The sequence below is a fragment of the Opisthocomus hoazin genome, chromosome 23 (assembly GCF_030867145.1).
Source record: "Opisthocomus hoazin isolate bOpiHoa1 chromosome 23, bOpiHoa1.hap1, whole genome shotgun sequence".
In the NCBI taxonomy this organism is placed as follows: domain Eukaryota; kingdom Metazoa; phylum Chordata; class Aves; order Opisthocomiformes; family Opisthocomidae; genus Opisthocomus; species Opisthocomus hoazin.
This window is the reverse complement of record NC_134436.1, coordinates 11,478,988-11,492,131: the sequence shown is the minus strand read 5'-3', so window position 1 is coordinate 11,492,131 and position 13,144 is coordinate 11,478,988. Positions and strand designations below refer to the sequence as shown.

The following is a 13,144-nucleotide window of genomic DNA, read 5'->3' as shown; positions in this document are numbered from 1 at the left end:
AATTTAAACAGAGCTCATTTTAAATTTAAGTAAGAGAAGAATGCCAGCGTTCTGGATCACAGAGACTTCACTGCTATCCAGGCTGGTAAAGTACTGTGTCGCCTTTAAAACAACACAGACTTTTCCACGAGAAGACTACAAGAACTAGTAGTGATGAGAAAAACAGACCTGCCTTCCTGTCTGTCTGCACAAATGGCCTACGGCTGAGGCTTAAAAACATGACCAAGAGAAACTCCTGGTCACACAGGCCTCAGCTGGGACTCCGAACTGGAACACACGGTTTCTGAAGGTTGCTCTTGATTTCTCCAGAGCTTGACTATGACCTATTTGTTGCACGTAGACAACTCGTGTATTAAAGTATCAGGCTAAGACGTACTAACCCAGGCTGAGGGCAAGATTTTTGAAAGCTGAATGCCAAGCAAAACAGAAAAAGGTTGGCTCCCCTGTGGACTTTTTATTTCTTGCTTGAATCACTGTAGAGAAGATCAGCTAGAGTTACCAGAAGAGAAACAGAAACAAACGTTTTGAGGCTGACCAAAGATCCATCATCTGCTCAAACTGAGGAAAAAGAGGAAAAAAAGACTGCAGAGCAGTCAGATAGAGGGACAGAAAGATGAGCTGTATCTGGCTTGTTCTCTGAAGCAGAAAGAATTATAACCATCATATTTTTCTAATAAATCTACTGACACGTACCGAGCAAAGACGTAAACAATATTAGGCTAATGCCCTCCTACCTTCTTAGCTATGCACAGAGTTCGTAGGCCATCACGGGCATAGTAGTCCAGATGCTTCTGTGTTTTTTCTTTTATTCTTTTCATTCTCCTCTCTGCTGTGAAATACAAGGAAAAGATTCCATATTTTAAGCACAGCTCATTTCAGACCTAATCTCATAAGACTGAAAAAGAGTGGGAATTAGAGAAAACTGGATTCCGGTATAATAGCAACTCCTTTAAAAGCTCAAAACTGTTGGCTGCGCATAAGCCGAAAGCTTGCTAAGGAACCTTGTTTCCTTTAAGATAGCTTTACTTATTAGTTGGATTTGTTTGTTTGTTTGTTCATGTTATAGCCCTCTTGCTGACAAGCTGAAATTCCATGGTCAGGCCCTTACGACAGTCTTCTTGCAGAGTACACAGTCCACACGGGTCAGCGCGGTCAGTGAATTTTAACTAGCCCATTCCATATTCCAAGCACTGCTCAGGTTAAATAAATACCTCAGTTCTGATCTGCCAGGATACCACCAGAGAAAGCTTATTCTTTTTTTGTACTAATGCCTAGATATTATGTTTCATGCAGAAAAAAGTACTGCAGACTTCTTGTGCTTGTTTATGACAGAGACGACAGAAACGGCTTGCTGGCTAATTACCTTTGTCTTCCAGCAAGTCCATTATAACAGAGTCAGCTCCTTTTGTGTAGACAACGATCTCCTTGGTCAGAGGGTGCCTCACCACTACAGACATCCTCTTCCTGACCGAGTCAAATCCCAAAGTGTAGAGAATATCGAAAGTCAGGAGTGTGCCTTGGGGCAACCGTACGGTCACCTGCTCGGGAGTTCGGGACACCAGAGTAAAACTGTATGCCTGGGCAGCGTAGACAAGCGCTGCCTCGTCCGGGCTCTCGGCCTCGTAACAAAAGTCTGTTGGCAGAGAACTGTTCGTCACGGAATTGAAAACTTCGTCCAAGGAAGCACTACCAATATCCGTGCCGCTCTTGCCCTGGAGCTCATCGCCTCTGCCACCGGCGCAGCAGTCGTCATCGTTGTCACAGCAATCCAAGGCAGTAAAACGCTCCTCGGCGTTCTTTGCGCTGAAGCTAGCGCCTAGGTCTGAACTGGACTGAGATGACGAAAAAGACTGACTGAGGCTCGCTAATTTTAGCCGTTGAAATATCTGATGGATCTTCTCCAGGGTGATTCCTGACGGTTTTATTGGTGGTGGGACTGTAACCTAGAAATACCATAAAAACATTGGGTATACTCTGGTTACAAATAAATAAATGTGAACTACAAGATACTTTCCAAAATTTCAATATATTTCTCTGTATTTAAATGACAATAATTTAAACAGCATTTTTGTTTTTTGCTCTTTAACTGTGGTGGGGAAATTCAGTAGGGGAGTCATAGGTGAGCTGGCATCCAAATGTGATGGTGGTTTGTATCTCTACCTCTGAAACAGAGATGAAATCAAGCCCCTTGTAATTCTGTCAATGGCCTGAGAGATCAGAGAAAACACAGTATATTCAGCATACTTCTTACAGTATATATAATACAAAGTCTAAAAGAAAAAGTGCAGATAGTGTGGTAGCCATAGCTATTCATCAAACATAAAAAGCCATGGTAGGAAGGGGTATACACATGCAGTGGAACAGTAGATGTTATACAAAAGGTAAAAAAATTAAAGAAAAACTCCCAGACAAACTATCTTTCACCATTTCGGGTGCTCTACATTGTAAAATGGAAGCATATTCAATTTTCCTCATATACTGAAAGTTCGATTACCCTTTGTCTTGGCTCGGTAGCTGTGGATACCAGGACTGTATTGCAGATGGCAAGGGCAAGAAAGAAGTCAGTAAGGGATGTGGAAGTCTTCATGTGTATAAAAGGAGACAGATTTTCAGTCTGGAGTGCAGCTTCTCGCACTCGTCTCAGCAGCCTTCCATCAGGAGCCACATCCTTTTCCTGGAAGAGAAATTACCTCATGAGGACTATTCCCATTTACCCTGATCTCCAAGGAAGAACTATCAACTTGATAGTTTCCTCTTGCCTCTTACTGAAGTTACACCTAAAATTATGTAAGATAAACACCTTTTGTACTTAACATCAAGGGAAAAACCCATATGTTTCTAAAAGCTGCATAACTAGATAATAAGAAGGAAATGAATCCTGAAATAGAAGATGATTTCAGAATTTTACTTGAGATCTACTAGAAATCAAGAATAATCTATACTCTATCCCCAAACTTTGAAACTGCTGACTACTGAATTAAAGGACCTTCCAGATGGAAGTGGATTTGGGATCCCCCAGTTCAGCATGGGATCTCATTCTTCTTGCGACAGAGGATATATCGTGCTTATGGCTTGGTTACAGCAGCATCGTTTTCTGTTTCCAGAGTAATTTTGCTTTGCACCCAGAAAGAGAAGCTGTCTCAAACTCTGCTTCCTCAGTTTTTACAAGAAATAAATACATGCATATAAGCTTCCTTTGTTCCTGAAAGGTTACTGTAGTTTTACTACCATGCTCTTTCTAATCAAACCAAAATTTGCAAGCCAAACTACTTAACAATGTCACTTACCCACAATTTAACCTGATGTAAGGCTATGGGCGTATTACTTCCAATGGAAATTTCATGTTAGCAGAGCCTGGTTTGGATTCATTTCAGGGCCATATTTAACAGGAGCTTCCAAATTTAAGACACCATCCTGTGAGCCAACACTTTTGGATGCCTTCTCTGAGGAGCTGCCAAAGTGATTTAGCTGCTTTCTGGTTCCTCTCAGCTATTACCCTCTCCTCCTTCCACCTGGCACAGCTTTCCCACGTTCCCCAAACACGCAGCAGACGTCGGCCAGCCACCTTCCCGGCTGTGTTGTGCTGAGCTGGAGATGTTGCATTGTACCTCCTGCTTCCCAAAGCGAGTAGCAGTCCTTAAATCATCCCAATAATTGCAAATAAATCGACTGCTCATTTTGCAGCACAGACCTCAATTGAAACCCAAAGGTGGAACCAGGTTTTGCACTTTCTCTGCTGCAGAGGGCTCAGTGTTTTCATGCTTTTTTGTTTCACGTGCAGGGAAATGTTTTAAGCATATATGCTGTCCTTTCTCTAGCGAACTGATAGGTACTGAGGACAAGCCTGATTTTTTAATTATCTTCTCAGGTCTCTTAAAAGGAACTAGAAGGCTGCAAAATCACAGCTGTCATTCTTTAGAAACCCTTTCACAATATCGTACCGCAGCAGACAGTTACTGTGGGTAACGCCATGCCCATGGCCTATACTGTGCTTGCCACATACAGCAATCCCCGACAGCTTAACTGGGCAGTGGCTCCAGTGAAGGACACGCATGCAGACACGCTCTCAAAACAGCTACATTGGGAATTATATTAAGTTCAAAACATGAATGATTAGAAACTCTTTGATTGTATGCCCAGCTATTCATGTAATTTTCTCACGCATTGCCACAATTAGAATCATAGAATGGTTTGAGTTGGAGGGGACCTTAAAGGTCATCTCTTTCCACCCCCCTGCCACGGGCAGGGACCCCTTCCACCAGCCCAGGCTGCTCACAGCCCCGTCCAAACTGGCCTTGAACCCTGCCAGGGAGGGGGCAGCCACAGCTTCTCTGGGCAACCTGGGCCAGGGCCTCACCACCCTCATTGTAAAGAAATTCTTCCTTCTATCCAGTCTAAGTCTACCCTCTTTGAGTTTAAAACCATTACCCCTCGTCCTATCGCAACAGGCCCTGCTAAAAAGTTTGTCCCCATCTTCCTTACAAGCCCCCTTTAAGTGCTGGAAGGTCTCAAAAAGGTCTCCCCAGACCCTTCCCTTCCCCAGCCTGAGCCGCCCCAGCTCTCCCAGCCTTTCCTCCCAGCAGAGGGGTTCCAGCCCTCGCATCATGGCTGGGGCCTCCTCTGGCCCCGCTCCCACAGCTCCAGCTCTGTCCTGTGCTGAGGGCTCCAGAGCTGGACGTAGGACTCCCGGGGGGTCTCAGCAGAGCGGGGCAGAGGGGCAGAATCCCCTCCCTCGCCCTGTGCCCACGCTGCTGGGGATGCAGCCCAGGGCACGGCTGGCCTGCTGGGCTGCCAGCGCACATAGAACGAACCTCGTGAACCACAAATTATTACACGTGGATCTCGGCCTCTCCTACCCATCATCATCCTACTCAATTTCTTTTCCATCGATATCCTCAATATCTGCCTCTGGTTCGTACAAAAATGACAACACACTAGTAGGTATATTTCACTTCAGCAGAAACTTTCTGAACTTTCAGGTCAATTATGGCCTCAGAGACAGGTTTTAAAAACAAAATAATAGAAAAATCAATATTTATCACGAAAAGTTTTTCTCATTTTCTTTTTTACATTCAGTGAAAACAGGGGTGACCTGAATTTCCAGCCTTCTGGAACTTCAGGAGATAAAAATTCAGACAAACACTGACCAGCCTGAACATACACAAAAACAGACAAACAAACAAAAGCACATGAAATAAAATAGCGCTAATGATGATGATCAGTTAAATGTACCACCATTTCAATGTTAGCAATTTTGTTAGTGAAAATGCTGATGTTATAAAACGGCTAGTGACATTCCGTTTTTAAGATTTCCTCATTAAATTGGTAGCATTTTTTCTATTTGATGGCACTAGAACCTGATGACAATAAGACAACTGAAATCTTTATGAGATGCTTCTAATAACAAGGCATCTTTTATTGGAATTATCAAACCTAGAAAGAAATCTGCTGTCGTGATCTTAATTCATAAAAGCACCTAAAGGCAAAAAAAGTAAATGTTAATGCTCTGTCTTGTTCCAAATTTGCTTATAATTTTGTATTTTTCCTACTCTTTTAAAGATCCCTGAAGTCCTTCTGTCAACCATAGCTCCGTTCTTGTATAATGCATGATTTTATTTTTCCCTCTGAGAAGTTGCAGCAGTCACAAGGAACCAAATTAATGAAGTATACTGGCATTGTCTCCTTTCGAGGTACCAAGAGAAACGAGTAAGATGGCCAATGCCACCTTCTAGGTTCTGAAATGAGATGGTGTCCTCCAGCTGAGCTGAAGGCTAGCTCTCCAGAGGGCTAGACAGGCAGGATGAAAATCACTTGCTGTTTTCACAGGAGGTCTGAAAGAACAGGCAAGTCTGCTCTTTTTCCAATTGCATTAGATATTTAGATACAGACATGTCCATGAGCAGTGGATGTTTTCTGCTGCCATCCAGAGGGACTTCCACAGGCTGGAGAAATGGGCTGACCCACTGAACTTCATAAAGTTCAGGAAGGAGAAGTACAAAGTCCTGCACCTGGGGAGGAACAACCCCAGGCATGAATTTATGCTGAGGGCTGCCCAGCTGGAAAGTAGCTTGGTAGAAACGGACCTGGGGGACCTGGTGGAACATGAGCCAGCAAGGTGCCCTTGCAGCAAAGATGGCTAATGGTATCCTGGGCTGCATGAGACAAAGTACTGTAAACAGGTCAGTGGAGGTGATCCTACCCCTCTGCTTAGCACTGGCGAGACCACACCTGGAGTACTGTGCCCAGTGCTGGGCTCCCCAGTACAAGAGAGACATGGACATGCTGGAGAGAGTCCAAAGAAAGGCCACGAACGTAATTAAGGGACTGGAGCATCTCTTATATGACTAAAGGGTAAGAGCCACAACTGTTTAGCTCAAAGAAGAGAAGGGTGAGGGAGGATCTTATTAATGTATATAAATACCTGAACAGAAGTGCGAAAAGGATGAAGTCAGGCTCTTTCAGTGGTGCCCAGTGACAGGACAAGAGGCAATGGGCACAAAGTGAAACACAGGAGGTTCCATCTGAATATCGGGAAACACTCTTTCACTGCGAGGGTGACAGAGCACTGGCACAGGTTGCCCACAGAGGTTGTGGAGCCACCATCTTCAGAGATATTAAAAAGCTGCCTGGACACGGTCCTGGGTAGCTGGCTGTGGGTGAGCAGGGGGGTTGGACCAGATGACCTCCAGAGGTCCCTTCCCAGCTCAGCCATTCTGTGATGTCTGTCTCCCCCACATTTCTCATCAATGCTTGTGAAATGAATAAATCAGTCACTATATTTATCCTGGAAGATTTCTGAAGCAAACACTACATCATTCTTCCTTCCTCTCCATTCCATATAAAACCTAAGACATACACAGACACTGAACATTTTTATGGTATCAATATAAACGCTATACATTTGGCAGCAATTCTCAACAAGAAGTTTTTGAAATAGCTTGACTTCATGTTCAAACAGATCTGTTCAGCCCAGTCTCTAATTTCCCAAACGTAACTGTTCATAAGTATATCTGTATCTCTTTGCATTTACGTTTAGTAAGAGTAGCAAGAGAGATGATTGCTGACAAAAAGTTAGGAATTTGGTTTTCTGTTAATCCAAGACCTAGCCAAGCTCATTCCCACTGAACAGACTTTGTAACTGAATTGTTAGAAGCTATAACTGGACATAGGATTCATCACTTCTGATGAACTGCATAAATAGTATGTAAGGAGGCTCCACAAACTGCCAGAATCATCAAGATGACGGCAAAAACATTGGAAAGGGCAAAACCAGAGGGTAAGCCCTAGGAGCTAGGGTCTGCGTCATACCTGTGTGACTTTTGCTCCAGAAAAGAGAAGCAAAGCTATTTAGTTATTCTTGTAGGATCTGCAGGGCTCCAGTTTAATTAACTTTATCAAATACCATGAAAAAACCATCATCCTCATCTCTATCTCCGAGACGCACTGAAATGAACGTGGTAATTGATAAGAGCTTCTTGGATTGCAGCACAACATCAAAACTTGTCAAGCAGAGACCACTCTCGCAAACAGGCAGGCTGAAATAGATTCTTTCGCTGCAGAGCTTCCTAATCGCAGAACTGCTCAGAATACTGACACAAAGTTCAAGCGTGCTGATTTGCAGGCACAATCAATTACCACTGTACAAATGCACTTAAAATACGATATGCAACCTGCTTATCACCTATTCATGTAAGGCCGATTGAGAGTAAGTAAATTTTGTGATCACCGCATAGATTATTTTCCTCTAAAAACTGTTCACGTATAAATTTGACATTTGTAAATGATTATCTTTTGTTTGGCACAGTTACTTTCCAATTAAACTCTTTACATTTTGTAGGATACTATTACGTTAATGGCCCTCTTGCTTTAAGATGCTTTTCTTGGCAACAGCTCTGAGATGCAGGTGCTCATAGCAGATGCTGTGCTAACCCTTACTCAAAAACCACCGTGTCTTCTCAGCAGTGCAAAGTTTTTCAATTTTACTGTTACCTGAGGCTACAAGTTTTCACAAATACTTTCATGCAGTTGGCACATCAACCCCTGGAAACTTGATATTTATTAAGAAAAAAAGCCAACAACAACAAATTGTACAATGCCAACTAATGCCCTTTGGACTTCACATCGTTTATTATGTAAAGCAGTTCTTCTGTTGCATTTTGTTGATCGGAAGAAGCCGAGTCTCACAAATTCGTAACGAGGATTGTGTTTGACAGTCATTGACTGCCACCGAATACTGCAATACTTTGAACAGAGCCATTTATCCAGAAGGGCTCTGCAAGCCTTAAATTAATCCACTCAAACAGCAATCTTTGTCTTCAGTCCCACCTTGTTCAAAGATGGATTTTTCTCAAGAAACTTTGACTGCTGAGGTACATTCAGGTCCATGACGCTATCTGTATAACCGGAGTACTCGAGATGCTCCAGATTCGTAGCAGCACACAAATGCACCAAAGTGGTAAAAGCTCCAAAGGGCAGGAACCAGAGGAAAACAGAAAATTTTAGGATCCCCATTTTATTAATAGGGAATTGGCTTGGCTGGGAAAGAAAGATACTACTATGCATCATTTGAAGGACATCAACATCCAGGACAGCCTCTGGGCAACACCCAAGTGCCTCCATTTTTACTACATCTTCATATTTGTCATAGAGGTTAAACGATTTATCCAGATAGAGTGACACCTATTAGCAGCTAAGGCTGGTTACTTCTATAACAGTGGCTTAATCATCCTCTACAAAGGAGATGTTTGATATAAGTTCCTCAGATATTGCTTTTACAGTGGCAAAAAAAATAACTCCGCAGTTTATTTATAGAAAAAAGCAGAGGCCTGGCAGCGAAAAATGTAATTGGGGAAGTATACTGGCAAGAAATTCCTTTATCGCACTTCAAAAGTCATGACCCATAAGAGGTTCTCAAAAGTCATGACCCATGGATTCTCAGCATCCCATGAGGCCTGGGCTGGAAAATGCCAGGGTAACAACTGACAAACGCCCCAGATTCCAAGAGCAGGAGGAGTACTGACCGATACGTACTGCATCACAGAGGAACTGAATGAGGCAAGTAGCATCTCCTCACGCACTTCAACTACTTTGCCAAGAAGCACATCTGCATAAAATAAAGTTCTGAGAATTCTGTATTTATTAGATTATTTTTTTAAATAAACCCCCAAGATTTGGAAGGATTTTCCAGGCATAAAATTTTAATTGGAATTCTAAGTTTGATTGCTCGACCTTCTCCTAGATTCTGTAAAAGCCCTTTCTGAGATGCCTGCTAAAGAACTTTCAAGAAGGAGAAAATAGTCTGACTTTAATTAGATTGTTTTAGATTTTGGGAAGTTTCAGATCTGAAATTCAGCTGAGTAAGATTGCCCTATAATTGCAATGAAGACACATACTTCCAAGTCAGCCCTTGAGATCAGGCAGAGGCCAGCTAGCTACCAAAGGGACACAAGGCTCTTCAGCATCTTGCAGAGCTCAACGTCTCACAGAGTTTAAGGCCTTACTCTGATAAGCCCTTCTGGCTTAATTTATATTATCGTTGTGAGAAGTGGTGGGCTTTTTTTGCCTTCAAAAATGCAACTTTTATCTTTTGACACACCAACAAACTCCCAGAACTGCTCTGGAGAGTGCCGCTTGCCGTGTTGCATGCACAGCGCAGACGTGGCTGAACTTTGTTTAACAGAGATGATTCATTGCAGTGCTAGCGGCAGAAGTAGTTTGTGGCTTTCTGAGCTATGTTCAAACTCAGACTTCAAACCCATACCCTCTTCCTGACCATCATCTCCCAGGAGGACCTGAACCTCCTGCTTCTGCAAAGCCAGGCCCCAGGGTCACGTCCCTAGCTCCTCTCGCGCAATTCCAGCCCAGAATCCCCACCTCACTTTCCCTGGCATTTTAGTGTACCAGAACAGTGCAAAAAGCTCCTTCCCCTTTGCGCAAAGCACCTCATGCTGTTACGAGCCACAGCCTCAATCCTGGGATCGCAAATTCATGTCTCCTCCTCCTACCAAGCAACCACCACAAAGACTCACCCGTGTGCCCCCCCTCACCTTTGGTGCGAGGACCCAGATGCCCAAACCCTCACCCAGCTCCCCGTGACTGCAGCCTGCACGCTCTGAGCATGGACCCCAACGCTTTGTCTCCTCCTTCCCTCTCTCAGTTCCATCAGGGCCTGGATTTCTCCTGTCCACCTCTTGGCTCCCCATTACAAAGCACAGCAGAAAGGAGAACTCCTTAAAGCACGTTAGCTCGGTCTGCTCGTACTCACAATGGTACTGCTGAAAGCCACTTGGGACTGGTTGCTGTCACGACGACCCAGCGACCTGTTCCTCGTGTGCCCCTGAAAATGAGCTCTAGCACTCTGGCACCTCCTTAAAGGTCTCACGGTCCTCTGCTTGTAAGTGCCTGGTCTCTCAGTATTCGTGGGAGGAAGAGTGAAGTGTTGAAGATTTGCAAAGTCCTCATCATCTAAATCCAGCTCTTTGTGGGTTTCCAGGCGCCTGGCTGTAAAAGGAGAAAATGAAACCTCGCTTCTTACTCTGTTCTTTGCATTGCCCAGCAGGAATTCCTCGTTTGGCTAAAAAAAACTGAAACAAGCTAACTCAAAGCCAAAACATCTCAAAAGCCAGCACCAGAAAAACTTCACTATCCACTTCAGTTTCTGGCAACTCCCACTCTCCAACGTTTGTTATTGCAAGGAAACAAAAATGCATTTTCAAAGCCATCAGTCACTTTTATGGACTTCTGCTAACACTTGGTCTCTTTAGTTGCACTTTGCAGTTGACTGGAACAGGAGAGTGAAATATGGTAATTCTCAAGTTTGCTAATGTTTTCAGTCACAGAGCACAAGCACCTTTTTGGCAGCTGCTTGCCAGCTTAAGAAAATCCTTCTCACTATGCAAAGAGAGAGATAGCAACCAAGAACGGGTCTGAGTCAACAGCCCAGCTTTGGAGCACACAATGCCGGGAGGTGCTGACTGCGGCTGGGGTCGACTCAGGAAAGCGTGGAGCTGTACCCTGCACATCACTCAGAAGACTACGGCAATCGCTTTTGGACCCACTAAGTTTAATCACTAACTAACCTCAGTCTGTGAGCTAGTAAAAGGTTGGTTGGAGTTCATTAGGAAATCTAAGAGAAAACGTTCTCTTTGCACTCTCAAGTGGATATTGAACGCAGGGCGATGCCTTCAGAGGGAAAGGGAAAAACCTTTCCCATCTGAATTCTGAATCATTCAAAACACCTTCACTTTCATGAATCTCCGTAAGAGGAGTCCCTCACAAAATGGAGGCAAATCCACAAAGCTCTACGTTCAGTCAGAAGACTCAGCAGGGTTTAAATTAACAACCTTTAGATGCTGAGAGAGAAATGCAAGTGTAAAGTAGCATCACTCACCATTTTCCTGATGTGAAAACTCAATCCCATCGACAGTACAGCGTCGGAATACCATTTTGTTCTCTGTTAGTGTTCCAGTTTTGTCTGAGAAGATATACTGGATTTGCCCAAGGTCTTCAGTAATATTTAGGGCGCGGCACTGGATGGGCAAATCTGCTTCTTCATCATACAGGTCAATGTCACTGTGAATTAAGAAGACTTGGCCCAACTTGACTAACTCAATGGACACATAAAGAGAAATGGGGATTAAAACCTGAAAGAGAGGTGAAATTCTCAGTGAGGGGTGAGGCAAGTCTCACTGCTTTCTGTCAGCAATGTCCTGGCACAGGCATACCAACAACGTCCAGACAAACAGTTCTTCTTCAAGACATCTCGTAGGACTGAATAACAACAGTTCAGGGGAGAAAAAAAATCCCGCACACAACAGCAATGGGCAAACAGGGACAATAAGTGACAGATTTAAGACAAGATTCCTAGAACACCAAAAGCAAAGATGGGTCTTTCAGAGGATGCTCTTACAAAGCCCATTTTCTGGACTTGAGGAGCATGCTGCTCTCACACTCTTGAAACTCTAAATGGATGCACCAGCTCAGACCAACTCGTAATGGAAGAGAGTTTCACAAGCAATTACTTTGCATGCAACACTTTCCACCCACTAGGTTCCCTGCCCTGAAATAATAATGAATTCCTAAGATGCACAAGTATTCTCTTTCAATAATGAAGAACAGTCCCCCGAGGAATCTCTGAGCAGCTCGGAAAGTTATCTTCACATTTCATTCTTAATAAAGAAATTCTGTCCACTTCCATCTCAGCAGCTACATCAAGAAATCTGAAAAGGAAATGATTGTTTTCCCCCACCCCATAAAATGTTCTCTCCCAATTTGGCTTAATCAGATTCAGATATATAAGCATCCTACTTCTAATTTAGCTTCTTTCCTAAACCAGCTGAACCATACCTAGTTATTATTCCCCATTATAAAAAAGGACCATTTTTGTTTCACTGTATTCCTGAGATGTTAAGTGGCATTCTTATTTTGGAATTCTGGACACAGGCAGAAAAAAAAAAAGCTGACATTTGGATGTAAACATCCTCTTTATTGCATATGCTAGAGATTCTGGAGTTATTTAAAGGTCTAACACACATCCTTCCTATCTATATCCTTGTGGGGTTTCAACGGCACGAAAGAAAAATGTGCAGCTAGAAAGAAGAAAAAAAAGAAGACGCGTTTTTTTCACACTCGGATGATTTGAAACACTCCTAGCAATATTTTTGAATAGGATTAAGAAGTTACTGCACAGCTATCAGCTGATATTAATTGTTCATTAGTGATTATACTCAGTTTTGCATAGCTGCTTCCTTGGAGGTAACAGAGGTTTTTGTCTTTTACCTGCAACAGGATTATCATTGTCAAGAACATGTAGAAACTGGCAAGAAGTGGAGACAGAAAATTGCCATTCTCATCTGGGACGTCATAGGGTGGATGCTCTGAGAAGCTTCCAGTCCAGATGCCATGGCCTGTAGGAATGATACACAATACTGAGATACACTGACCAGGAAGGCGATTGACCAAGTGTCTGAAATTTGCCGATGTGGACTGCTGTGATAATTAAAAAGAAAGAACACTTGCAAAGCAGCAGTCCCCAGGCAATGCTGTAAATCTGCTGGAGAACGCAAAGCCTGCGCAGAGCTCCGCAGCACGCGCAGATAGTTGGTGTGCTAGTAAGAAACACGCAGTCACGGATGTTTTTATTCAC

General features: G+C 43.4%; 1 protein-coding gene across 1 annotated transcript in view; it reads right to left on the bottom strand.

The window, feature by feature from the left end:
• The window catches only part of ATP10B (ATPase phospholipid transporting 10B (putative)), a 54,413-nt gene that overhangs the window by 15,264 nt on the left and 26,005 nt on the right, over positions 1 to 13,144 (bottom strand). Inside the window, exons 8-13 of the mRNA XM_075442132.1 lie at positions 12,778 to 12,905; positions 11,390 to 11,642; positions 10,265 to 10,500; positions 2,495 to 2,674; positions 1,364 to 1,943; positions 735 to 829 (exon numbers count right to left, since the gene is read on the bottom strand). Of these exons, the coding sequence (XP_075298247.1) occupies positions 735 to 829; positions 1,364 to 1,943; positions 2,495 to 2,674; positions 10,265 to 10,500; positions 11,390 to 11,642; positions 12,778 to 12,905 (1,472 nt within the window). The remainder of the gene's footprint in view (positions 1 to 734; positions 830 to 1,363; positions 1,944 to 2,494; positions 2,675 to 10,264; positions 10,501 to 11,389; positions 11,643 to 12,777; positions 12,906 to 13,144) is intronic.